The sequence below is a fragment of the Ursus arctos genome, unplaced genomic scaffold (genome assembly GCF_023065955.2).
Source record: "Ursus arctos isolate Adak ecotype North America unplaced genomic scaffold, UrsArc2.0 scaffold_28, whole genome shotgun sequence".
In the NCBI taxonomy this organism is placed as follows: Eukaryota; Metazoa; Chordata; class Mammalia; order Carnivora; family Ursidae; genus Ursus; species Ursus arctos.
Window position 1 is genome coordinate 19,111,464 of NW_026622963.1, and position 27,213 is coordinate 19,138,676.

At 57.3% G+C, this 27,213-nt stretch overlaps 2 protein-coding genes across 6 annotated transcripts in view; one reads left to right on the forward strand and one right to left on the reverse strand.

Annotated features, from left to right (window-relative positions):
- Positions 1–21,733, forward strand: part of APBA2 (amyloid beta precursor protein binding family A member 2) — a 236,067-nt gene extending 214,334 nt beyond the window's left edge. For all 4 annotated transcript variants that reach the window (XM_057303800.1, XM_048222727.2, XM_026510323.4 and 1 more), the window contains 7 exons: positions 1,091–1,177; positions 3,659–3,844; positions 7,462–7,641; positions 8,616–8,828; positions 10,386–10,505; positions 17,863–18,003; positions 20,435–21,733. In XM_057303800.1, the coding sequence (XP_057159783.1) occupies positions 1,091–1,177; positions 3,659–3,844; positions 7,462–7,641; positions 8,616–8,828; positions 10,386–10,505; positions 17,863–18,003; positions 20,435–20,506 (999 nt within the window). In that variant the 3' untranslated portion in view covers positions 20,507–21,733. The remainder of the gene's footprint in view (positions 1–1,090; positions 1,178–3,658; positions 3,845–7,461; positions 7,642–8,615; positions 8,829–10,385; positions 10,506–17,862; positions 18,004–20,434) is intronic.
- A 2,694-nt stretch (positions 21,734–24,427) lies between these two features.
- Positions 24,428–27,213, reverse strand: part of ENTREP2 (endosomal transmembrane epsin interactor 2) — a 446,783-nt gene continuing 443,997 nt past the window's right edge. For both annotated transcript variants that reach the window (XM_044388362.2, XM_026510327.3), the window contains one exon: positions 24,428–26,142. In XM_044388362.2, the coding sequence (XP_044244297.1) occupies positions 25,820–26,142 (323 nt within the window). In that variant the 3' untranslated portion in view covers positions 24,428–25,819. The remainder of the gene's footprint in view (positions 26,143–27,213) is intronic.

Below are 27,213 nucleotides of genomic sequence, written 5' to 3' on the forward strand. Positions count from 1 at the left end.
TAAAAATCAATTAAAAGCAATGTCACCTCATGGTGGGCTGAAAGCCCAAAAGATCTTTTCCCTTGAAAACTGAGCTGAGATACAAATTTATCAATATTATACAGGGCCTCTCTGCAACTCCGATTTCTTAAGGAATTGTCAGCAGGGGGATTTTAGATTTCAGATTTTTTAGTGAGGAATTAAATCACCATTTCTGCTCTTTTGAAGTGGAAGATATGCCACCGTAGGCTCCCGGTGACTACAAAGAATTTCTTACCTCAGTGGGTAAACCGAAAGATTTTTTATTTCATTGCCACTGTGCAGGAGTAATTAGGATTCCCAAGGTTGTAAAAACCAATGAAAAGCTGTCCTGGTTTAGAGCAGACCCTGAATAAATAGTTCACTGAGCTTCTAGAACATTCCATGGACACGTAAGTAATGGCCACAGGATGAACACACTCCAGGAGCTGACAGAACAGGGGCATTTGTGTGACAGCTTCTCCTGGTTTTTCCTGTGTTGCTGGGAGGGCAGCACTGAGTCCTGTTGGGGTCTTGCTTCCCTTAGGGTTTTTGGAAGATCAGCTTTAAGCCTGCTGGGGGGGGTGGTGGTGACATAACTAGGACTATTTAAATCAGAAGAAGATGCTGACGATCTAATCCAATGTCTTTGAAAATTTCTTCCCCATTTCCTGGGGATATTTGGAATCCCAAATCCCGGAAACGTATGTAGCCCGAGTACACAGACCCTGTGCCTTTGCCGAGTTTGATAAGGGCTGGCAGGCAGGCCTACTTTTTAGGGAGTGGAGGGGCTGCGCTTTGGATGCTGGGACCCAAGACCCCAGGCGTCCAGCCCCCCTCCACGCTCAGGCTTCCGGAAGCTGTCTCCTCCCTCCTTCTTCACGCCCTGTGCAAACTGCCTTTAGAACTCACTTCGCTACAGATTGCTCTGGAAGGCGGTGTGCAATTTAGATTTCCCATGGCTGCTCCAAGCTGGAGTAGCGTTTCCCTCTAGGGGCGCTCAGGGTCATTAGTAAAATTGTCAGGCCTTTGTTCAAGTTAGTTTTTTTTTTTTTTTTTTTTATTTGTAACAGTATCCACTGTCCTTTCTTAGAATTCGGAGGGGGATGCCCAGACTCTGACCGAAGTGGACCTCTTCATCTCCACCCAGAGGATCAAAGTGTTAAATGCGGACACACAGGTAAGCGTTTTAAAGACTGTTGTTTTAAAATCATGTCATTAAACCCCTAACTTCGCACCTCAGGGACCATAGGAGATCAAGGTCTAGCTGCGGGAGAACTTTCCCTCTGGGATGAGCTGAACGGCGGTCCCCGGAGGACAGTTGCGCCAGACCCCGGGTCTCGAATGGGTTGTGGTTGTGGAATCTAGAGCGAGCTGCAGGGGGCCGAGGAGCACCGGGCTGGGAAGAGAAAAGCCCCAGTGTAGGTGTGCCGCAGCTGGGATTAAGTAGGCAAAATGGAGGGGAAGGAGCGCCGAGTCGGAAGCTGTGTGCTCACCATCAGGATTCTAGAGGGGCCTTCCTGAAACCTGTGCATGCCAGGCCTGGGGAATCAAGTGGGAGGGTGGAAATGCCATGTGAGCCCTCGGCCCTCTGAGTGGGTGGTGCTCCAGCAGGGGTGGGTGGGGGGCTGCCTTAAGATTTTCAACCTGTGAACCATATGCTGTGTCCAGCTTCTGCCCATTTTTCCTGGGCCTTAATCACTGCTGTTGGTGGAGAAGACAGATACGTGAGGAGCAAGTGAGCCATGCAAGATAGAGAGGCCTGCGCGCCGAGAAGGAGAATAAGAGGGCAGGAGGCCAGGAGTACGGGGCAGATGGAGGGAGGGGTCGGGAAGGTCTCAGGCAGTGCCCTGTGCTTGAGGTTTGCTGAGGGAGAGGGAGGCCCCACTCACCCTGGGGCCAGACCTCCATTCCGTTCCTGAGCCCGCTGGAGGACGACCAGATGCCGGGGTAATGACCCCTCTGCTTCTTTGTCATCAGCAAGTAATCCGTGTGATGACACTCCAGATGGGTGGGGACGTGTTCCTCAGTACCCATTTTGCCTGCCGGCTTTAGCACCCAGTGATCACCTCCTTGAGTTGGTTCCAACTCTGGAAGTGCAAAAATGGTGCATTTCCTAATTATGCCACGCTCTCTACTTTTATCGGACCTTTCCCCATGCAGAAGACCTTTTGTGTCTTTCTTTCCCTCTTCACTGTGGACCCATGGATTTTTTTTTTTAATTTGTGTTTTCATTATTATCCTCCTTATTCTTTTTGGTGCTCTGGCGATGCCCAGTTCGACCAGAGACGTTTAAACTGGGTCCTGGCTGGTTTTGACATCTTCCCCTTAGTCGCTGATCACGTCCTTGCTTTCTGAGGCAGTGAGGTGTTCCGAGCTCCCCTCAGGCTTCCCCTGCCCCAGACCTGGAATCAGCCATTTCTTCGAGGAGCCACACGCAGTTCCTCTTCGTGGGGAACGATATTACAGAAACAGAGACCCCCGGGTGCTGGCCATGCTCACTGTCACAGGGGTCTCCTTGTTCCTTGCAACGAACAGGGCTGGACAGTATATGTGTTTTAAAAAGCCCAGAGTTCGTACTTGTACCTCTGTCTGCGAGGAACATGGCTCTGCCTGGGACATGGGGCCAGAAATCAGGAAATGCCGAAGAGACACCCTCGGCCATTCCCTGTCCAGTCCCCTTCCTGAAAAGTGGCTCCTGTGGTTTGAAACCACCCCCCTAGCCTTGGCCAGGAAGTACATCAGCTCCTGAAAGACAGACGTGGAGTAATATCTGCTGTAAAAGTGGATTCTGTGAGGAAGAAAAGGGGCTTCTGAGGTTGCAGAAGCAGCCAATTTTTCTTTTGTGGAAAAAGCACAAAGGCATAAAAGACCAACTGATTAGCTTCTCAGAGCCTTTGTGTGCAGCCTCGTTAGGTAGGGGTCATGGGCAAGCTGCTCAGTGGACATTCCTGTCAGACGACAAAAGCCATCAAGAGTAATGGACCTGCCAGGCGCCGAGGGAATTGAATGGCCACAGAGACCCATCGATCAATCAGGGGAGCTGCCTCAGTGTCCCCTGCCTGGGGCCTGCACTGCTTGGGCTCCCTGAGAAAAACTCATCTGTGGAAGACGTTGGCTTCAGAGCCTTCCACATCTGCTAGGGAGAAGCACATGCCTTGCGGGGAAGGGACCCTTCTCCAGAGCCACAGACCGCCTCTGATCAGGTGGGGACAGGCTTCACCCCCTGAAGGCCTCCCTGCTCTTCCCCCAGCAGGGACCAGGAGCTCCCCCTGGTGTTGTGCCTCCAAGAAGCAGTGGGAGGGTGCTGTGGGGCGAAGGCAGATCGACCTTGACTGTGAATCACTGTCCTCAAACGCTCTGTTCCCTGGAGCAGTGATTCTCAACCAGGGTGATGTTGTGCCCTAGGGCACATTTGGCAAAGGCTGGAAATATTTTTGGTGGTCACAACTTAGGAAGGGGGCGATGCTTCTGGCATCCAGTGGGTAGAGGCCAAGGATGCCGCTAACCACCCTCCAGTGTACGGGACAGCTCCTCACAATAAAGAAGGACCACCCCAAGGGTCATTAGTGTTGAGGCCGAGAAACCCCGAACTTGAGTGTTTTTTAGTGGCCTGTTCTCCCTAACGTTTCCTCACACGGGTCCACCCCACTCGTGGCAGGAGACCATGATGGACCACGCCTTGCGCACCATCTCCTACATCGCGGACATTGGGAACATCGTGGTGCTGATGGCCAGGCGCCGCATGCCCCGGTCAGCCTCTCAGGACTGCATCGAGACCACCCCTGGAGCCCAAGAGGGGAAGAAGCAGTACAAGATGATCTGCCACGTGTTCGAGTCCGAGGACGTAAGTAACCGCCAGGCATGCCGCGTCCCCGAAGGCCCCGACTTCACGGGGGTTCCAGCGTCCCAGGCTCTTTGGAAATCATGTCTCAGGTAGAAATCCTGTGCACCATCATTGATGTTTCCAGTGGAATCAGTGGGTTTTTTCCCTAACACTCAGAGTTTGCAGAGAGATTGAGCATAGCTTTACTTCACTTCATGAAATACATCCTTCAGGGCTGTTCATAAATTGAACCATGGTTAAATAGGCCAGGGGTGCTATCTGAAGAAATCCTTTAACAAAACACCACCTTTTTCTCCTAGAACAAAATACTCCCTGACTTTTCTGTGGTTAAGATGCACATTTTCACACGCCGGGCTTGCGTTCAAGGAGGCGACATCTGTGCTCAAGGAACAGCTCTGCTTTTGCTCATGGCCATTTCACGTCATAATTCTGGAACTTAAAATACTTCAGACTCGCTAAGAGACCATGAACACTTTGACTCTTTCCTTCAATGGGAGGAGAGCATCCTTCTGAGCCTAGAATTGGGAGAAAGGAGAGAAGGGAGCAGGGGGCAAGTGGTAAGCACAGGAGACCCTGGGCCAGGTCTCTCTGCTGCCCCCTGGCGGGCAGATCTTGTGTGCCGAAGTAGAATTTTGAAGAGCCGTCGCTTCTCCGTGGATACTTGGAAAGGGGCATTCTTGTTCATATATGGACTTGCAGGGCAGGGACCTGAAACAGAAGGGAATGGCCCCTAGATTTTTATGTTTGAAGGCAGGGCTGAGGGATGGAGGTAGTCATCCTTTTGCTAAGAAGTTGAAATCCTCTAGAAGTGCTTTGAAGCAATGGTTTATTGATTGGAGAAGAAATTTATTTTTTAATTTTTTTATACATTTCTTTTTTTTAATTTTTTATTATGTTATGAGAAGAAATTTAAACACAGACCCGCTAGTACACACACAGATTCTTCCCCACGATCCAGATCTCCGTGGGCACCTAGATGGGCACTTCTGTGTGACTCGGGGCTTGAGGATGTTTTAGAGACCTGGTGGGGGGAGATGGGCCCTCGGGAAGGGCTGTGAGTGATGGGCAGGGTAAGGCCAGTGGCAAAGGGTGAGCAGTCTGCTGGCAGAGAAGTCACAGGAGCAGGGAACGCCACGGGGCTCCAAGGTACCAGCCCCTGTGCCTGGCTGCGGGCTGAGGGCTAGAGTCAGGGGTGCTGCTGCGGCCCCCTTGCTCTCCATGCAGGGGGAGATAAGGCTGAGGGCAAGAGAAGGTGGGCATGAGGGGGACTCTATGTGGTCCTTGAAGGAGTGAGGGAAGGACCCACCCGGTGGGGTGTGTGGGGGGGACACTCAGCAGCTGCCCAGAGCCTAAGACCTAGATGGTGGCTCCGTCCAGGGCAGCTGCTGGGGATGAGTAAGGGATCTAAGGGTCTGGTGACAGCAGATGGAGCACCTGGAGAAAACAAAAGGTGCCATTAAGGATACCAGTGGCTCTCTCCGAGACTCAGTTTCCCTCTGTAAAATGGAGCTCAGGCACTCCAGAGCTGAGGCCAGGGTAGATAAGCCACACAGGCGAAAGTGCTGAGGCAAAGGAGTGCTGGGGTACGGCAGTAATCTTTCCCCCACCTCACCTCCTGCAGGACGCCACCTCTGAGTGCCAAGCTGCCAATGCCAGCCCCTCTCCGAGCCCCCTGCATTCCCCCCTGCCTGCGCGGGGCTCCTGGCCTCACAGCATTGAACACCCCCAGGCCCTGGCTGTGAGCTGGGGGGCAGGGAAGCCCCTTGTCTGCAGGGCTCCCAGTGCATGTTCTCCAGGTCAGCTAGCAGGGACACCAGGACATGGGGTGGATGGGGAGATGGGAGACTGTCACCAGGTGGGGAGATGCCGAGGGCTCCTGGAGTGCATCCCAAGGAACCCAGGCATGAATGACCTCACTGTCCCCAGGAGCTCCTATGGGTTGGGGTGGGGCACCCGGGCAGAACCCCAGGCGGAGTCCCAGGGCATCGGGCAGCACCGCCAGCCTATCCGTTCAGGGGTGAAGGGAGCGATGCTCTCAGAATCCCTCCATGTCAGGGGACACAGCTGGAGGCCTGGGGGCAGCCAGCAGCAAGCCTTGGGACCCCAGTGTGGCAGGGGCAGGTCCTGGGCTCCCGTTCCCCCCCTGCCTTCCAGCATCTTCCCGAGGCCTGACTCCCAGCTTCAGCCAGAGCCCCAGCTGCTAGCTCTGTTGTCCTCCAGTGCACCACCTGTGGGTTCCCCACCCTCCAGTCCACACTTGTCCAGGCTGGGGTGTCTCTGGTGGTTTCTGGAGACTACAGCTCTGGCGAGTCTGCCCTAAGCAGCACGGCCGAAATGCTGGTCTTAGGAGTGAGCAGGGCTTATTCCTGCCAAATGAACATCAGCCTGTCCTTCCTGTAAACTATTCCAGGCCCAGTGTGGGAGGGCAGTTCAATCTAGACTCCGTACCTATTTCAGGAAAGCCTTCCATGCTCCAGCTCTGCCTTTATCATCTGGCCCAGCCCACTTCGGTAGATATTCATTTGGTCCATATTCGTTCGTGGCACTTAAAGCATGCAGTGTGTAGAGGGAGGAAGGGATTTAGGCATTTAGGTCAAATCCTTTGTTTTATCATTTTCTAGTCCCAAGGTTTGCTGGGGGCACCCATACAGAAGGCCCCTTTGATGGCTTTGGAAGGCCGGTGGTGGCAGGGGATGGAGCAGCCCTGGGGCTCCTGCAGTTGGGGCTGGGTGGGGAGGAGGCCCTGCTGGGGGCCAGGCCCCTGGGAACCCTGTTAGTTTCCAGGGCCACATGGCTGCCAGCACGCTTGGCATCCTTTTGGGAGCTCAGGACTTTAGCTCTTGCTCCCCAGCCATCCCCTGTCTGCACACTGGTTGGTGACAGGCAAAGCCTGGCAGTGACTTTTCAATGTCCAGGACTCGGCAGTGTCAGAGATTCAGTAACATCCAAACAAGTGGTTCCCTGTAGTGGAAGGAGGTGCTCTGCTCTGTGGGGTCTGTGCTGGTGTCTCTAGGTCTTCTGCTTCTCATCAGCCTCAGCCTGGAACAGCCACCCCACCCCGCCCCGCTGAGAACCGCTGGACACACACCCTGCCTCCCCAGTTGACATTGGGTTCTGTGGCTAAGGACACATAAATGTTGGGGAGACAACTAAGAGTCTCTGTGACCCTCCTCCAAGAACACACCTCAAGTCTATTTTTGGAATAAGATGGGTAGAAAGAAAATATAATACAAGAAAATATAGTACCAATTAAAGCAACAAAAATAGGATACTTAGCAAACAATTCATAATTTTCCCAGACTTTATTTGAAACTGTGCTTTGTCCTGGATGGTGTGGGACTTAAACGGCTCAGGCGGGAGCAGTCAGGCCCGGGCCCTGCCAGGTACAAGGCAGCAGAGGGGCTCACCCCATGGTGGCCGACCGTGGGGTGTTGGTGGGAAGACGGCTATCACCCAATGAGAGTCTACAGTTTCTCTCTCGTTCCTTTAAGCCCAGGCAAGGGCCCATCGCAGGCTTATGTGTGCACCCCGCACTCAGCCCTGCCACAGCCCCTCCTCTCCGGGCTGTGTGGTGCCTGTGCTTCTGGGCTGGTCTAGTGGGCTTCTCTCTGCCACAGGCCCAGCTGATCGCACAGTCCATCGGCCAGGCCTTCAGCGTGGCCTACCAGGAGTTCCTGCGGGCCAACGGCATCAACCCCGAAGACCTGAGCCAGAAAGAGTACAGTGACATCATCAACACCCAGGAGATGTACAACGATGACCTCATCCACTTCTCCAACTCCGAGAACTGCAAGGAGGTGAGCCACATGCACCGTGGGTGGGCCACGGGATGCCACGCCGCAGTGGCCTCTGCCACCCATGCTGAGCGCTCGCAGAGCCGGAGCCTCCCGGCGATGCCTCAGGGCAGCTTCCTGTGAGAGGACGTGAGAGCGAGCCCTCGAAGGGCCCTCGCTCAAGTCCCCATCCTCACGGCAGAACGAAGTGCTGCCCAGAATGTACATTTGCTCCTGCCTTCGGAGCTGAGCACTTGTGTGTGAAATGAGGTGTTGTTGTAACAAAGGAGCTGATTACAATCAGTCTTAATGACCTTGAAAATGTGCCTTTGAATGCCGCTATTACCATCTACTGGAGCTCAGCACCCAGGAGGTGTTTCTGAAAAGCATTTGAGAAGCATCTTCAGAACAGGGAACTTGGGTGCGCTGCCCAGGGGAGTTTCAAAGCTGCCAGAGGCGGAGGCCTTCGCACGGCCCGGTGTGTGCGGCTCAGGGGTCAGTAGAAAGTTCTCCTAGGACGCGGGAGCAGATCCCTGTGGATGACCCATACCCTGAATGCTTGTAAATAAGTGAAAAGAAGGAATAATCGGACTGCTGCTTGAATGCATGAATAAATGAATGAATGAATGAATGAATGAATGCTTGAATGAGTATTCCTGGCTTCTTGCTGAATGAACGACAGGCAGCTTTCTGAGACAGTGACCCTTGGGGTGGAGAGAAGGTAGGACTTTTCCAGATAAGAGCAAGAGCTGGGGGCAGATTTGAGCCCTGGAGTCTAACATTCTTCTGGCCTCCATGGGTTTGTGGGAGGTGAGACGCGCAGGAACTGGGGCGCTGGAGCCATGCTGGGGCCTGGAAGGGTCCATGCTGGGCACGGGCAGGAGGGAGTCTGTGCTCCTGGTTCAAGCTTGGGAGCCAGAGCTGTGCGAGGCCAGGCGGTAGGCGCGCAGGTCCCCAGCTCCCATCACGGGCACCTCTCGCCGCTCATTTCCTTACAGCTGCAGCTGGAGAAGCACAAGGGCGAGATCCTGGGCGTGGTGGTGGTGGAGTCAGGCTGGGGCTCCATCCTGCCCACGGTCATCCTGGCCAACATGATGAACGGCGGCCCGGCGGCCCGCTCGGGAAAGCTGAGCATCGGGGACCAGATCATGTCCATCAACGGCACCAGCCTGGTGGGGCTGCCCCTCGCCACCTGCCAGGGCATCATCAAGGTGCACATGTGGGGCCCCTGCCTTGTTTTATTCTCACTGCCTTGTCCTTTCCCCCTTGGATCGTGAAGAAACAGGTCCAGGATACCCAAGACCATACCATAGCCCTGAAGTTAGAAGGACCTGGGCTGCCCTTGGGGGTGAGAAGGGGACGTTTGGTTTCACTGATGCCAGTTCTGAGTGACATGGACCCCAGGCAAGGGCTGAGGACCCCCAGATGTAGGGTGATCTGGTGTGCATGGGACTTTTGCAGATTAGCACCGAGAGTCCCATTCCCTGGTTCCCTGGGCACATGGGAAGGGTTGGTCACCCTGCATGGGTCTGAGCAGGGAGGCTGCTCTGACCATCTGACCGTGAGCTTGCAGCTTTGGGAGATAGTGAGCTGCCAGTCCCTGCTGGGGGGTCTTCACGCCTGGTTGCTCCAGGTCTAGAAGAGCCTCAGGGCAGGAAGCTCAGAGAGGCCGCTCCAGGAGGCCTAGCACCACAGTGCCTTTGCTCTGTCCACGGTCTCCAGACAATGGGCTCTGCCTGTTTGGGGGCAGCCATGTGGCCTTCTGTCTGCATTCTGCCCCCGTCCTCCTGTGGCTTGTTCCCTCCTCACCCCTATGTTCGTGGTGCTGGAGGACACACCTGTATCCTCCCTCGTGAGCCTGAGAGATGAAGGGCATTCTCAGGGCCAGAGCGCCCCATGAGCCAGCTCTCAGAGCCAGCCCAGAGCATCTGCCTGACGGGTGACCACCTGGAAAGCTGGACGGTAGGCACAGCAAAGGCCTCAACCCGTGGTGCAGAAGCTTGGTCTGCCTGGAGCCTCCCTCCCAGGGCTGCAGTGCCTGGGGCACCTGGTCTCCCAGGCTCTGATGGGGCTGTGGGGGGAGGGAGGCACCCACATATCCAGGCAGCTCTGAGCAGCATCAAGGGCTCATGACTGGCCAGACGAACAAGCTGGGACTGCAGCCAAATTGAGGCTGGGGCCTCTTCCCCCCCTCCCCCCAACCTAACCTCACAACCATAGCCTGGGGCGCCCGCTGACAGTCACAGGCTCTCTGGGGCCTGAGGTCACCCTTGGCTCCAGCTGGCCCAGTGTCACTGTGGACACTAGATCCTCTTGCTTTCAGATTTTCACCGAGCCCCTCACTCCCTGTCCCCACCCCTGCCATTAGCACGTTTTGTTTTGAGGAAGGCTTCTCCGTGGTCCTTCCAAACAGAAGGTGCTCCTCCTGCCTCCAGCGTGGGGAGGGCCCCTCCTGGGCCCCTCTGAGGATGACCCTGGTGCTGTCCTGTTGGTCATGCACCGTGGTGCGCAGGGCCTGGCCTCTGGCTTCATGAACAGCATGGTGTCACCTGGGTCAGATGGCCCGCACTGCCGCCTGCGGTAGCCAGCAACCCTGCACACGGGTTGCATGGAGGAACGTGGAGGCCGAGAGGTGGCTGACCCACCAGACTCGTTCCCCTGCACCCAGGGCCCCCACCCTGCTGGCCGACTCAGCTTCAGTCTGAGCCACTGAGAGTGTGCCCATTGGTGGCATTGAGGCTCCCTGTGACGCCTGCCCCGTCCTGCAGGGTCTGAAGAACCAGACACAGGTGAAGCTCAACATCGTCAGCTGTCCGCCGGTCACCACGGTCCTCATCAAGCGGCCCGACCTCAAGTACCAGCTGGGCTTCAGCGTGCAGAACGGGATCGTGAGTCTGCCCTCTCTGCCTTGGCCAGCTCCACTGCGCATGTGTGGGCCTGGATGCAGGGGCTGGCGTGGGGGGGTGGGCACCTCTCTACCCCCCTGCTCCTGGAGCCGCTTGTGTCTGACGGCACAGGCCCTGGCGTGTGGGCACAGCTGGGCAGGAACTTTGAGCAGTTCCCGGGGCAGGCCTGGCCAGGGAGGGAGGGCTGGCTGTGGCCAAGGAATAGGCCCCTCCAGCCCTGCTCAAAGCACCCTTGTCCCCATGATGGCTGTTCCCTGCTGTTTCCAACCACTGCAGTCTGGACATATCTGGCCAATGGCAACATCTGACTCTCTATGTTCAACAAACAGATATTCACTCATTCACTCACCCATTCAGAGCCATTTGTGAGGGGCCTGTACTGTGTCAGGCACTGAGGAAGCAGGAGGGCTTCCAGGAGGAGGTGATTCTGGGCTCCAGTGAGTGTTGGTCTGCCCAAACGTCGGTGCCTATTCCTCAGGCCCAAGCTCTTAGTTCAGAATTCCTGCCTTGTCTTTGACCTGTGTTTGGCTGGAGTGAATCTGTTTCCTTGGTCATTCATCGTGCAAGGTCCCTGTGGGCAAAGACCTGGCCACAGATGGAGGACAGAAGAGGCGAGGCCAATCACTTCCCGATTGCTTAAGCCAGCTTTGCGTATTAAAGAACTGTCAGGGGAGGTGGGGGGGATGTGTATGCCTGCCTGTGAGCACAGACGAAACACAGCGGGAGAACATTCTAGAAAGACAACTGTAAATGAGTCCAAATGTTCCCTGTTGCTATCTGGGAGAGTCACAGGGCCATTTCTGTCCCTTCCGTGTTAGGGTGCCCTTGCTGCTGTAACAAATACTCTCCAAATCTCGGCATACTAAGAGTTGGTTTCTCGTTCAGGTCACAGTCCACTGTGCGAGGGGTCAGGGGCCCAGACGTGCCCTCGTCTGGGTTTTGTGTCCAGCTGGCAGCTGCAGGAAAATAGAGACACAGGTGTGGCCCTTGCCATTTCTGGCCACACCTCACTGGCTGGACAGGACTTAGTCCCACACCCCACAGAACACAGGGCAGGCTGGGAAGGTGGCCATCTGGTGCCTGTGACAAAGAGGGAATGGGTGTGGGGGCATCTAGCCACCGTTGGCCATAACTTCCTAGCTGTGTGACCCTGGGCAGGTCACTTAACCTCTCTGGGCTCTCCTCAAAATGTGATTGTGAAGATTAACAGAGAAAATCTATAAAGTATACCGAGACATTTAAAGAAGGCCCCCAGGGCCCGGATTCTGCAGAGAAAGGCCCCTTAGCACTTGCACCTGGGCATGGGGGCACAGCTAGGTTGTCTGCATCCCCTTGGGGACTTCTGTCCAGGTCAATGCATCTGTCCCAGGATCTGCCCCAGTGGTGGTGTGGCCTGGCTCTGCCCTGCCCAGCCAGTCTGCATACGTGGGTGCCCTGGGCACAAGCAGTTGCCCTAAGGGCTCTGCAAAAAAAAAAAAAAAAAAAAAATTGCCCGGGGTCTCTGCCTGCAGCTGCTGGGAGCACTGTGTGGGTGGGCACGGGCCCCATGCTTGGGGGGGGGGGGCGGGCACTAGGAGGGGCCTACGAACCTGCCTCTGACATGCTGAGCCCTCACCCAAGGCCTGCCCGGGAGCCATCCTGCTCCAGAAGTGGGACTCGCGTGTGGGACTGTGGGCCCAGGACAAGCCTGATGCCCGCCCCTCCCCAAACCCCTGCCTCTCTTCAGCTTGTCTGATTACAACGGCCCATGGAGGAGTGTGGGTGCACGTGAGGAGCTGACAGCCACCCAGAGAGGTTTCGTAACTCGCCCCGAGTCCTGTAGCCATTGAGGCCATCTGGGACTGTGGGAGAGAAGGCTGGGGCGGGGGGGGGAGGAGAGACAAGGAAGGGATGAGGCTAAGTTAAGGCGAGCAGGACAGGAAGGGGACACGTCCCTGGGGAAGCAGCGGTGAGGGACAGGTACAGGGGGTCTGAGCCTTCCTTCTCAGAGACAGTGGAGGGGAGGCAGCTGGGAAGAAGGCAGGGTGACTGATGAGGGGGCTCTCCTAGGGAGGTGAAGGGGGGTAGTCTCTGCAGGTGGGGACGGGCACGCCGGTCCGTGTCAGTGGCTGAGAGGCCGAGGGCAGTGAGGAGGGCAGAGGCACTTCTCGGAGGTTTGGGAGGTGTGGGGATAAAGGTAGCAGCAGATCTAGGCTTTTGGGGTCTTGGAGCTGGGGAGGGATTAACACCCAGTTGTGCAGACAGCATTGCCTGGGCCGTGCTCCCCGGTCCCAGATGCGCAGACAAGAGCCCTGAGGCAGAGTGCTGGTCACCTCGTCATGCACCCGCCATCGGTCCAGGGTCTGAGTGCAGGGTGTGCGTTACGCTTGGGGCCTGGGGGTGACACTGTGGATGAGAAGCAGCGGGGGGGGGGGGCGGTTGCTCGTGGCAGAGAGGTGGGGTCCCGGGTGGCTCTTGAGGATGTCCTCCCAGCATGTGACAGCTGGCCCTGAGAGTTACCCGGGAGGGTCTCAGATAAAGCAAGCCAATTTGCATGGTTTCTCCTGCTGTGAAGCACCCCCCACCTCCCGGCTACCCAGAAAATGGGCCACAGGCAGCTGCACAAATCAGTGCCCCGTCTCCGCCTGGCCCTGCAGGCACTCCTCCTGGCACTCCTCCTGCGCCTGCTCCGTGAGCACACCCGGGCCGTGGACAGGTGTGGGGTGTGGGGGCTGACCCCGGACAGCGCTCAGAGGCCCTTGTATGAGGCAGCCGCCCCCACAGCCACTGCTCGGGCCATGTCCCGGCATCTGTGGTGGCTGAGACTGCCACCGGCTCCATCACTCGGCGGGGGCCTCATGGGAGGAGTGTGTGTGGGAGAACATTAGGGAGGCCTGAGGGTGCTGGCTGTTCCTGACCGAGGGCTTGCTCTGGGGACAGAAGAGCTAGGCTTTGCCCCAGCCCACCCAGCCTCCCCAGAGGGGCCTGGCCACGTAACTGTCCCCTCCCCTGTGGTCCCCTGCTGCCTTGCAGAACTGGAGCTGTCCCCTGGCTGGCACCTCTCTCCTCACCACTGTCCTCCTTGTCCCCAGTGCCAGTGAGGCTCTCAGAGGTCCCCTGCGACCCTCACTGAGCTGCACCTGGAGTCCTGGCTCCAGCTGGCCTGTTGCCGTCCCAGGCCAGCCTGTGTCCTCCGAGCAAAGCAGCTGTGACCCGGGAGCCCCTCCACCTCCACCCCGCCTGACCCAGCTGGCCTGGATGGTGGCAGGATGCCTGGCTAGGAGATGGCATTAGTTAGCTTCCGTGCACACCCGCCGTGGTTTTCTGCCTGATTACTGCAGAAGCCTTTCCCATGGCAGGTGGCCGTTGTCGGTGTGCAGGGTAAGTGGTTGGATGCAGGATGTCTCAGCACATCTGGGTGCTGTCACATGAGAGGTGAGAGGGAGGGGTCCTCTGCACAACTGTCAGTGTGCACATACGTGTATGTGTGTACATACGGATGTGTGTATGTGTGTGCATGTTTGCATAGGGCGTGCATTTACACGTGTACTTGTACACGTGTTACGTACATGTGTGTGCACACATGTGTGCTAGCCTCCTCCTGGAGCTTAGTGCAGCCTGTCTTTTCTCCAGAATGAGAGGCCCCATGTGGCTAAGAAGCTGTATTACATTTTGGAATCGGCCTCCCTCACCCCCTTTTCTTTCAGCGCCAGCTCTCTTCTAGGACATCGTTTTTTTCTTTTGTTTGTTTCAATTGTGGTAAAATCAATTAACAGAACGTTTACCATCTTAACCATTTTCAAGCATCCAGTACGTTCACACTGTCGTGCAACCACTTTCGAGAAGTCTTCATCGTGCAAAAGGGGAACTCTGTGCCCATCAAACACCGATTCCCCCTTCCTCTCTCCCAAGCCCAGCTTCTGGCAGCCGCCATTATACCTTCCGTCTCTCTGAACTTGACTGCTCTAGGTGCCTCATAGACAAAAGTGAAATCAGCCAGTACTTGCCCTTTGGGGACTGGCCTTATTTAACTCCCAGCCCTCAAGGTCCATCCCCCTTGTAGCCTGTGTCAGAATTTCATTCCTTTTCAGGGCTGAATAATATTCCCTTGTGGAACTAGACCACGTTTCGTTTGTCCATTCATCCCTCAGTGGACGCTGGGCTGCCTCAGCCTCTTGGTGGTAGTGAGTCATGCTGCGGTGAATGTGTTTCTCCACTCTGTCTGGTATCGTTGTTGCAAATACTCCTAGGCCCCCTGGTCTGTCTGTCTGGGGTGTCAGTCCATCGATCAGTTCTAGGAACCAGGAAATGAAGGCCACCCCACCGGGAAGCTCTTCCCACAAGCCTCGGGCATCCCTGGGCAGCTGGCGTCTGCAAGGCTGGTCCAGTTAGGGAATGGCATTTTGTGTTACCATGTCACAGAGGATGAAGGAACAGGGAGGTCAAGTAACGTGCCCCAAGGCTCCCAGCTGGGAAGTAGCCGAGCAGGGATTGGACCTGAGGCCAGTGGTTGTGAAGAGCCTGCCCACCCGTCCACGGCCCATCATCAGATGCTTGTACACGGTGCCAGGAGCAGGGCGCGAGCGTGTGCATGGGCTTGGCAGCGCTTGTGGGCAGTGCAGAGGCCAGTGTGTTTGTACCTGAGGCCCAGGGCATTGATAACCAACGCAAGTGTACACGGGGCCCTGGTTATGGCTTCAGGGGTGGGCCCGCCAGTCTCTCCTGTCACTCAGACCGCAGGGACTGCTGTGCCTCCTGACGGTGATGTGCCAAGCAGCCAAGTTCCCCTGAATCCCCTGGAAAAGTTTGCTGACATCTGAGTTAGTCTTGCACAAGTGCTTTTTCCATTTTCAGCTCCATTACACCCGAAGTACAATGCATTAGTTTGCAGACAGGCCCCGGATGACCCAGTTAGTGCTATTTCTAAACGGATCCTTCCTCTCTCTTTTCACACCACCATTCAAGAAATCAAGACATCTCCCGCTGGGAGACACCAGCCTTCTCCCCCGCACAAGTGCACCCCAGGAGGTTGGAACGCACCCTGGTTCCTGTGGGCACGCCTTATTTGGGAAGGCCAAGACCCGTGTGTGTGTGTGTGTGTGTGTGTGCGTGTGCGCACGTGCATATGTGTGTGTGTGTGCACACGGCCTTCTCCTCAGCATGTCCTGCTCCCCTTCTGTCCTCTCCCCCTGCCTGCCCCCCGGATTCCAGCTTCGGTCACCTGCCAGCATCCAGGTCCATCCTCCTGGCCATTCCTCCTAAAGGTGCAAAGCATTGTCTCCGCTCCCTCTTCACTCTGTTTCCCTGAATCTCCAGGACTAGGGAACAGGCTGCCAGCATGGATGTAATGAAGACCGCACTTTCTGCGGCCTGTCCCAGCTTCTTTGCTCGGGAGCACGCTGGGCCTTGCCTGACACTTGGTCAGGCTGGGGAGTGAGCCCGGTCACCCTGAGGCACCTTTCTCAGGATCTTCAAAGAGCCAGCTACAGTGGGCACAAAATGCCTTTAAATCATTTGGCGGGGAGACAAGGAACAGAAGTTACTCCTTAATTCTCGTATGGAGAATTGGGGCAGTCAGGTGGGCCACCCTGCTTCTCTCTCTCTCTGCCAGCCCCCTGCTTGAGCCCCGTCTGACCTGAGTGCTTGGGTTCCAGAACTGTGACCCGCTGTGCTGCAGGATTCCACTTGGCTGGGCAGTCATGACCTGGGACCGTGACCTCAGTCTGCACATATGTCTTCTACCAGAAAGAGATCCTGAGGGCTGGGAGGGACCCACATGGTTGAGAAAGGCCTGTGGCATCAGTGACAAGGCAAAATCCATAAAACAAAGGACAGATGGGAATCCTGCATATGGCCAGGGTCAGCCCGCGGTCAGTGGCCTTCTGAGCCTATTTCGGGCTTTGAAAGTTGCCACACCAGGTCCTGGGGGAGGGCAGATGGGGGGAGAGCCGTCCTGTCTAAGGGGAGCATCATCCCCCAGCAGCCTTGGAAATCAGAGGCCCCAGCCAAATGAGCAGGCCTGGCCAGGGGTTGGGTGTGAGGTGGCTGTGACACAGGCAGGAGTCCCTGGGGTGCGGGCAGCAGGGTGTTCACCACGAGGCACAGGAGAGCCTTGCCATGGAATGAAAAGAACAGGGAGGTGGGCAGAAGGGCCTGACCGTCCTGCCTGCATCGAACACCACTTGTGGTGTGCCTCCTGCCGGCAGGCCGACCCTAACAGCTTAGGGTGCTGACCCAAATCACCCTTCCCGATTCTGGGTTGGGGTCCCTGCCTTTTCAAGTACGAAGATGCCTTAAAAAGTGACCAAATCCTCAATGCGATGGGAGCTGTAATCGCAGTGTTTTCAAATTAGGGAAACCGTAAGGACAAAGGCCACCATGAATTCCATGAGGCCTTTAAATAATGGGGGGGGGGGCACTCAGGGGACAGGGTCCAGCCAGCCTAGGCCGCTCCTGCCTGGCTCCGGGCTGGGCCTTCCTTATTCTCCAGCGTGGCTGGTGGGGTGCGGCCGTCCAGGGATGCTGAGCTAATGCTGGGGCAAGGGCAACCGGTGTCTGGCCTGTGCTGGCCGAGGTGCCCGGGGTCAGGTGCCGGGGCGGGGCAGGATGGGAGAGACCGGTGGTGGGTGGACCCTCAGGAAACCTCTGCCCCAGGGTTGTTGAACTGGTTGAACCTGCTTCTGCCTCTGCAGTGGGTCCCTGGAAGCAGCGTGGTGGGGAGGGACTGGTGTGTGTCCCCCCCCACCCCCCACTGCATCTCCAGGACTTAAACATCCCTCCTATGGAGCCGTCGGGGTGCAGCTGGCCCACCTTCTCCCAAGCCAGCAACTCACCCTCTGGGGTCTACCGCTGCCTCCTCGTTGTCTGGGCGGGTGTCCACCTTTCTAATGTCATGATCGTTAGTGAATTCCACACACGGGTGGCTTTCACAGACTTCACCGTCATTTCCCTGAACTCTGTTGGCTCATGAATTCATCACCTCCTTGTGAGATGGGGATAGTGACTTCTTCGCTTGTAAGAGGAGCACAGTGGGGCTGGTGGAGAATCTTCCAGAATGTGCCTCCACTGTGCAGACCACCAGCCCTCCACACTGCCCTGACACAGGAGCAGAGGCTTTGGGATGGCTGGGTGGGGGCGGATCCCCTGAGAACTGCAGGGTTCTCCCACAGGCCGCGCTGTTGACTTGTGTGTTTTAACCTAGTCCAAGTCATAAACGTCCCCATTGGCGAGTCAGCAGACCGCGTGTAGAACCATTTGTCCTGTGGGCTTCTCGCTCTGTGTGACTGATGTCCCCGCTTCCCATTTGGGGGCTGCGGCGAGCTCCTGGCGGGTGTGGCTGACCTGACACGTGTCTGCTTAGATCTGCAGCCTCATGCGAGGGGGCATCGCAGAGCGAGGAGGCGTCCGAGTCGGCCACCGCATCATCGAGATCAACGGGCAGAGTGTGGTGGCCACGGCCCATGAGAAGATAGTCCAGGCTCTTTCTAACTCGGTCGGAGAGGTAAGGCCACGTCCCGTCGTCACCTTGCTGGAGTCAGAACCGGAGTCTAGGGCCGTCTGAGCCCTGACCAGCGTCTATGCCAGAGGAGGGTTATAGGAGGTGCTCGGGAAAGCCCCCAGTCCCCTTCCCAGAAAAACCTTCCTTCTCAGGGGAGCCCGGCCTTGCTGGGACCTTGGAGCCTGCCCGTGCTGGTCATGGGCTCCCACCTTGACCTCTGCCAGTCACTCCCTCTCCAAGGGGCCCTGGGCATCAGCTGAGCCTGGACGAGCGGATGGTAGGCGGCGTTTGGCTGTTCATTCCAGCTCTGTGCAGCGGACAGGAGGGCAAAGGTGGTTGACGTGGGTTCTGGAACTGGGTCTTGCATGCTCAGTGTGGGCGCCCTGCCCTCTGCAGGACTCACCCCGCCAGGGCACAAGGCTCTGATCCGGGGTTCGCCCCTCTGCCTGCTTCCTGCCTGCTTCCTGCCCATGGAGCAGGCCAGCCGTGGCTGCTGCACCCTTTCCTGCGTCGCTGGCTTTAACCTTCCCCCTTTTCTAGTTCTTTCTGGCATCAGTGCAATGCCAGCTTGAGGTGGACAAGGGTCAGAGCGGAGGGGCACAGGTTTCCTGAAGAACTTATAAGTGAACAGGGTAATTTGGGGTGAGAAGGAAGGCGCTCAGAGTGTGTGGAACCCGTGTCCGGAAAGAGGCCTCCCCCAGCGCGTGTGTGCGGGTGTTAGTGGCAGTTGGGGCGTGTGAAGGGGGGAGTCAGAACGAATGGGGTGAGGGGCTCCCCGGGAGAAGCACAGGATGCTGAGACCACTGCAGAGGTGGGTCGGGAGAGGGGCCAGTTGCAAAGGGCATGGGTGCTGGGTGGAAGTCCACATTTGATTCTCTGGGCTGCAGGGGCCCCGGGGGCTGAGCAGGGCACTGCCGGCTCAGGCTCTGTGGTGCTGGGGAGAGGGTGTGGCTTGCATCTTGGTAGCCGCGGGATGGAGCTTGGCCCCTGGGTGAGTGGGTGGGTGCTATTTCCCGGGGGTGGGGGGGGGCTTCTGGCCACATTTCCTGGGGGCCTACTCTATTTTGTGAAACTACCAGGCTGGGGGAGGAGGCCTGTTTTCCTGGAGATTGGTGGTGGCAGATGGCTGGCTCTCAAGAGGGAGGGGGGGCCAGGTAGGTGTCATTAGCCTCCTTTTACAAATGGCTTCAAAGAAAGGAAAATCCAATTTTCCTAAGTGGATGTTTGAAATGGCCACCCCACTGGGGCGACCAGCCTCATACCTACGAAGAAACCAATCGGGTGGAGGAGAAATGTTTCCCAGTCTTCAGACCTGAGATGAATTGGTATTCGAAGAGGCACAGAAGCAGCTGAGGATGTGGCTGGGGGATGGAAGTGTCTGCCTGCCGTCTTTCAGCATCCCTGAGCACATTTGGAAAATCAGTCCCTGATAATAAGATGTGAGGTTTTGGGTGGGTTTCAGATTGAGGAATGACACAGTATTCTGATGGAAGAAACCATGTCAGGGAAATGATGGGGGCATTAAAATCTAAATTGATCCCGTAGATCCTGGTGGTGGGGGTGGGCAGGGAGCGTGTGACGCTGTGAAAACCGTCCGCACAACTGGCCTCTCTCTGGGTCGGTCAGAAGGGGGGCCTGAGATCTGCTTGCCTGAGGAGGGGCGGCCCCAGGGCGGCCACAGCGTGCCCCCCACTGCCACCAGCCGCCTCTTCTGGGCACTGGGAGGGTGAGGCCCGCAGCACCCATGCCATCCAGACCTCCAAGAGCCATGGGCATAGTCAGAGGAGATCAGATCAGCAGAAGCAGAGCCCAGCTCCTGTGTGCTTTCACTGGTTTCACTCTTCCTCCCAGAGCTGTCATGGGGGGGAGGTTGCCCCACAAGGTCAGTCCCCCTGGGGAGCCATCTTGAGCCTCGCTTGTGTACCCAGCCCGTTGGAGCCAGAGACTGAGGCCAGGCTCCGAAGGCTCATTTGCTAACCGACCCCCAAAGGATGGGGGGACGGGGTACGAGGTCGCTGGCCCTCAGTGAGCAAGTTCTCGGACCCCAGAACACTCACGTTCCCTGGCTTCATGGGAAGGGCTTCAGAGGCCTGCTCACCCCTCAGCCTGCCCCCAGCTGAGTGGGCGAACCGTAGTCACAAAAGTCTGATTTCTTTGCCCCTCTGCTGTCGGCTTGAGCTGAGGGTAAAGTGAGCACTTGAAGTGTGTGAAACCCCCTGGAGACCGGCCCGGGGAGGCCAGCTAGGAGTCTGTGGCTTTCTAACCCTCCAACGAGGTGCTCACTCCTCCTTCCTTGGCAAGCTGGGACTTGGTGCAGAAAGCCCTCAGGGGGTCCTGAAGCGAGCGGTGGCCGGAGTGTGTGTGTTCCGTTGACCGCATGGAGGGGACGGGAACTGCGAGGGCAGCCGGTTCAGGCCCTGTCTCTCGTTGACAGATCCACATGAAGACCATGCCGGCCGCCATGTTCAGGCTCCTGACGGGCCAGGAGACCCCGCTGTACATCTAGGCCCCCCAGCCTGCACCGCCCAGCCCGTCTGGGTTCAGCGGAGCCAGAAAGGCTGGACCCAGGACCTGACCCCCGACCCCACAGCCCACCCAAGGACACTGGCTCCTCTGAAGGGTGTGCCCTCACGACCCAACTTTTGGTGTTTCTTTTGTTTTTTGGACAAAAGGGGTATGTCTTCATCAAAGGAGAGTCACAGGAAGCAATCTCTGTAGAACAGTCACGTGTTTTGCCCATCCTGACCCGTGTTCTCATTGCGGCGGTGAAGGGTGTTTCTTTGTACCCGTGTGTGGTGTGGACTGTGTCTTTCCTCCCTGAAGCCGTGGAGTGCGGACGTGAAGGGAGCCCTGCGAGGACAGCAAGCTCGGGCGGGGGGACAGCAGCCGTCCCCTCCTGCTCCCTCCTTTCCCTGGGGGGCTGGGTGCTTCGGGGGAGGGCGCCCTGACAGCCCCGAGGGGGCCGATGGCGCTGCTGCAGCCCGGCTCCCGGGGTGGGAGTTGTAAGTGAAGTCTGGGAACCTGTGATTGTATTTAACCAGAAGGGAGACGTTCCTGAGTTAAATAAAAGATGATGGCTACAACAGCGAAACTCCATATTTATTTAGACAATATCACGGTTTTGACTTTTACTTTGACAAGCCATTCTTGAGACTTCAGGGTTTTCGGATGGCCCACCAGCACACCTGCTGCTCCTGTCCTCACCCGAGGCTCCGTGGACTTGCGTGGGCACCCCTCCTGCCGGCTGCCTCTCCCCCTACAAGCCCCCCCACGGGGCGGGGCCCGCCGGCTCCTCCTCCCAGGGACAAGGGGCGCAGCGGCGGCCTTCTGTTTCCAATCTCTGTCTACACACACACATCCACACACGAGCTCCCCCACCCCCCAAAGCCAAAACCCACCCTGGAAGACTCTGCCACTCCCAGGGCAGCTGGTGGCCAGCGCAGATCACTGGGCGAGCCAGGTGTCACCGTGAGCAGTATTAGAGCGTGTGTAGATAACGTGAAACGTAGTCTAGTTAGGTTCATTAGAGGTCATTGTTAACTGACGTCCTTTTGTCTGGAAGTCTCTTTTTTTGGCCCCGGCCTTGAAGAATACACTGTGACTTAAAAAGCCTTACCATGCAGTAACTAAAGCTTTAGGATTACTGTATTCAAGGAGTGACCTGTGTGTTGCATGCAGCCGACCTTAGGAAGACTCGCTAATATCACTAATAAACCAGAAGTCATGATGAAAAGCGGTTTGTGTGGCTGGTTTGTTAACGGAGAAATGGATGCCCGACTTCCCTCCACCTTGACGCCTCACCCCGTGGCTCTGCGGTGGTGCCGTGTTTGCTGACAGCATCCCCTTTGGGTCTGGTGCCTCGGGGGGCTCTTTCCAGGGAGGTTGGAGGGGTGGGTGCTCCAGGCACCAGGTGTCAGGCCTGCCCCCCCACCCCATCCCAGGGAGGAGACAGGCTGCTGACAAGTTGAATAAGGGAGAGAAGGAGCCTTGCCATTCTCCTGGTTTAAATTTCAGTGATTCCAGAAGAGGTGAGTTGCATGCATCTGTAAAACAAAGTTGGACTGTCCATCCCGATGGCGTCTGCTTACCTGTAGGGTCCTTTGTGGCTTGTCACCTGGCATAGGGAGGTAGGAGTGAACATGGGCTTTGATCAGAAGGCTGGGGGTGGGATTTGTCACCCCCCGGCCCCCGCCGTTGGTCCGGGGAGCTTGGCCTGGTAGGACCCACCTCTGGCCTGCCCGCAAGCCATCTGCACTCCACGCTATGAGCTACTGACGAGGCCCTTCGCAGCTAGCCCGACATGGCCCACACCCCTGGGAGACAAGAGGCAATGTCACGTGAATAAAAGCGGGAAGGAAAGGCCCCCTCCGCTCAAAGAGCCAAGGGGTGTGTCCCTGCGTTGCCCAAGAAAGGGCAAGTGAACAGGCTCTGGAGACAAAAGCCATGGCTAGCAAGTGATGTTGGGTGGGGGGGGGCGAGGTCCCACCAAATGATTCGCATAAAAAATGCAAATTAAAAAGCGCTCTGAGCCAGTGGCCTGCATTCCTCCAGGAAGCCTCGGATGTCACATGCGTGGAGGGGCAGCTGTGGGCCAGCCCCGGCGGGCACCTGCCCTCTGCCTCTCAGCCCCCAGGCCGCGGGCTCTCTGCCTCTGTCCCAATTAGACCCAGAGACACAGAGGACAGAAATAGTTTTTATTAAAACACGTTATGAAAACACCTTGAGGTACATTAAATAAATACAACCTTCAAGTTGTACAAACCGGTCTCCTGTGGCTTGAAAACAATTTCCTATAAATTCTGCCTAATAGCAGCATCTGTGAATCAATACAGCTGAGGGGCTGGGGTGGGAACACATCCATTTGGAAGCAGCTTTCTGTTACACAGTTTGTTACAAGCATTCAGTTTGCATTGTTGTCATGGGCTGAAGGAGACCTTAGGTCCTTGTGAAGGAGGAATCCCCCGCTTATTTGCCATAGAGATGGGGTCCAGAACTCACCCACCTCAGCGTCATTTTGGCCCCCGAGGCAAATGGCAGTGTCTGGACAGGCTCTGGCCCCCACGCTGAGCTGACCCCACCTCGGTTGTGGGGAAAAGGCAGGGAGAGTGCCCAGGACCCAGGCCTGTGCGGGGGCGGGGGGGGGGGGGTCCCTGCAGGTGGGGGCCCCGGGCCTTAGGTTCCCGGAACAACAAGGCTCTGCCCGGTCTGCTGATGCTGTATTAGGAGGAGAGATGGGAGACGGTGCACCAGCAAGGGGAAGCAGCTTCCCCCCCGGCCACGCGCCCCCATGGTCTGGGCTTGGGGTGCTCGCTGCTGGGCTCCTCGCCCCCGGATGCCACTGAGCAGAGCAGGGTCTCTAAAACTGGCCAGTCGGGTCCCTGGCTTGTTCCTAGTGGCTCTAACTGGCTCTTCTCTCTTACTGGGACCTCCTCCCAAGGCGGGCCCCTGGGCCCTGCTAGAGCCCATGTGGGCCACCTGGGGCCCCAAGCAGACGGGCAGAAGGTTCTAGCTCAGTGGTATAAAATTGGATATAGTCTTCTCAACTGCAAGCTAGAGTTGCTGCGAGCAAATGCACAACTGAGCGTGGAAAGGTGCGTGAAGGGCAGAGCCCTTGAGAACATCCGGGACTCTGGGTTTCAGCTGAGCACCCGCTTGTACCCAAGTGGAGGCCCAGGCTGCTGCAGGAGCCCCGGATGGCAGAAGAAACACTGTCCCCCTGCAGGGGGAGGAGCAAAGGACACAGAGCGCCAGGGCAGGCTCCCAGTGGCCGCTCTCCCTGGCTGCATGATAAACTACTGAGCCGGAGCTCCACCCCAGAGGTGCGAGTGGGAGGGTAAGGGGCTGGCCTCAGACCGCAGCTGGGTCGGAGAGTGCAGGCTTGGCCCCCGGGCTTGGCCCAGGGACACTGCTGTGTGCGCCCCCAAGCCTGAGTGTGGACCCCCCACAGGGGGGGGGCGAAAACCCCCGCAGCTTCCTACGCTCTGCTCCCACCCCAGACACACTGAAAATGCCCGGATTCAGAGGCCATGAATGCTGTGCTGATGGGCTTAGGGGAGGCGGCTTGGAAAAACCATCAAATTAACTGTACGTGTGAAGGGATTTGCTTTGGGGGGACTTCAAAAGTCCTCAGCTGAGAAAAATGAGAGAAGCGATTTCCCATTTTGTAATCTGGATAAAGTGCTCATTTCATCTCTGGGATTCTCTAGTGGAAAAGTTCTGGTTGGCATCAGAAGGCCTGATGGGTCCAGCTCTCTCACCTCACCCAGAGGCAAGGGAAGCAATGACCAAGAACACTATTGAAGCAAAGTGTTCAAAGCTGACCATCACTGCAGGCTCCCTGCACCTCTGTTCCTGGGGGCTCCAGGCGTCCGGCCTGCAGACCCCCACCCCCCCGCCCCGCCAGCCCCTTCCCAGCTTCCAACCACACAGACACGTCCCCAGCACGCGGGGCACAGTGGGGGCACAGAGCAGAGGGAAGGGCAGCACACAGCCCCTAGAGGCCTGGACGCCAAGCAACAGTGGGCAACCGTCGAGTCCTCCCCTTGCACGCCCCATGCCAAGCCCCTGGGCTCTCGTCTGAGAACTGTGGGTTCTGGGCTGCTTGTTCAAGGCAAGAGCACGGCACGGGTGCTGGGGGCTACTGTTGTCGATGGCCTTGCTGTCCACTAAAGAGTGGCTGGGGACAGGTGTTCCCATGGCTGTGGAAAGTTCTTGAGGACAGTGCTGCTCCAGGGCCATTGCGGGAAGTGGCTGCTGTTAATGTTGCCGGCACAGGAGGGAGTGGGGGCGGGGGAGACCCAAGAAAGGCAAAATGCCCAAGCTGCCACTGCAGAGAGGCTGGGCCTGCCTGCTTCCACGTACCCAGCTCAGTGGGTGTTGTGCGGAAAGAAATGATTGACAACCTGCATCTTCCCATGCAGATGTGGCTGCTGCCTGGCTGGGAAGGGAATGTTCTGGGTCATCAGAGATCTGCTTTCTGAGGACGTGCACAGATCCTGGGATACAGGCCTCTCCCCCCCAGACCTCCACCCATCCGGGCCATCCTGGGGAGTGCAGACGCAGGGAGAACCCTCGAAGGGGCTCGCCACAAGTGTCTGCAGAGGAGGAGACGGTAGACAGCTGGAGAGACGGTGGGGAGGGTACCCCAGAGCGGAAGCCCAGGAGACTAGGTGACCAGGGCGGGGTGGGGGCACTGAGCAAAGCTCCCTGCCACACCAGCTTGCTTTCCTGGAGGCGGAGGCGGCCAGGCCACGCCGAGGTCCCCTATTGTGATTTGTACGCACGATAGCCCTGCTTCCTGCAGGCGGAGAGCTGGGCCCGGGCTGCCATCCTGCCAGAATTACCCATTGTCTTTCCAGTCAGCACATGAGAAAGGGTAGGACACGGAGTGATACAAACCACAGAAGAAAATGGTCTCATTTTACTTGATATCCTCCTCTATCCACTGAACACTCAACTGAATCAGAGGTGGGGAGAGTCTTGCTTCTTGACGGCCCTGATTTTGAAGATACTTAGTGTCTCTGGTGTCACCTGTCACTGTAGTCCCAGAACGCTGGTTAGGTGCCACATGCCTGACAAAACCAGAGAGCTCACGGTGGCCACGAGAGTCATTCTTCTGTATTACCGGCACCGCTAGGAAGTGTCATCCACAAGACAACAATGGACCGGAGCCTTCTCAAGAGAGGTCCAGCAGTTCCCCGCCTGGGCCAGCCCGAGATACTCCTGGGCCACAGGCCCCTCTCCCCGCAAGCACAGTGGCCTCCAGCAAGGACGCTTGGGCCCCGGCCCGTCCGTGTCCCCGTCAGGACCCGTGGCCTATTCACACCTGGTCCAGAACGCCGGCACTGAACGCGGCCTCCTCCACGTGGGGCTCCTCAGAGGGGACCCCCGGGCGGAAGGTGCCCACCACATGCCGCACCTCGGGAGGGAGGGCACAGTTCGAGTGTTCCAAAAATTTAGCCACCAAAACCCTGGCGTCTGCGTGGGCCTTGCTGTCCACTAAAGAGTGCGGCCGCTCCTTGAAGACCGTCGGTAAGGCCTCTGGCTTTACCCGTGGGTCGGTTTTCCAGGTATCCGGCAGCCCAGCCGGAGAGAGCGGGTGCCGACGCGCACAGGCAGCCGTGACAGAGTGAGCTCGGGAAACTAAAAATCAAAGGGAAAAGAGAACATCTGAAAACCAACAAAACAAAACAAAACAAAAGGCAGCTGTTAAACAAACGCCAGTCTGCTTGGGACACACTTTCGGCTGGAATTTCCATGTTCCTGGGCTGGCTCGCTGGGCGTGTCCCCCTTCCTGTGTCCCTTCATCCCCCGTGTGGCCTGGCCCCTCTCAGCCCTGAGTTGAGCCGGGGTTAATCTGGAGGCGTCACAGTCCCCCCGGAGCTGAAGGGCTGGAGGTCTGCGGGCAAAATGCGAAGGGGCAGGGAGAGAGGGGCAGGTGCAAGTAGGGATGCCCCTTGCATTCGTCTCTGCTGGAATTCCTGCGCTCCCAGGGGCACTGGCCCCTCTCAGCCTTCCTTGGCTCAATGGCCTTTGCCCCAATGTCCGAGGGCATCTAGAGATGGGTCTTCCTGAAGACCAGAGCTGGGGATGACAGAGGGGCAAGGAGGGCCCCCTCACCCTCCCACCATGTCAAGGGGTGAGAGCAGCCACTGCTCAGTGCACCAGAGCTCAGAGCACCCGGGCCCTGCTCCCAGGCCGAGGTCAGGGGCAACATCACTAGCTCCCAACAGGGCCATGGCTGCTCTGGGTAATCCACGGAACAAGCCATGGTCTGACGGTGCCTGCAGAGAAAGCCAGCCCTGGGCAGTCCCCTGTGACCGGCTCCCCAGGGACCAGATTAAGGCCTGACTCACCTACAGCATATTTCAAGTCACACAAAGGAAACACATTCTGGGTGGTTTGGCATATTTTTGGTGGCAGTGGAGCCAGCCTGACGGTTAAGCACCAGGAACTGTAAAAACCTCACATGCGAGGCCCATCTCCCGTCCAAGTCCAAAGGGCGTCTCATAAATACAGTGAAGCAAGCGGCCACATGCCTGTTACATCAGCTGTAGCCTCTAACGGGACAGAAGGGAAGGCAAGGCCGTTCTTTCAAAGCCCTCACAGCTGGAGAGCCTGTGCTCCTGGCTGGCACTGCGAAGCCCGGACTGGACAAAGGCAGCCAAGGACCACGAGTCCCCTCCCCTCCCCCATCTGGCAGCAGGTGTCTAA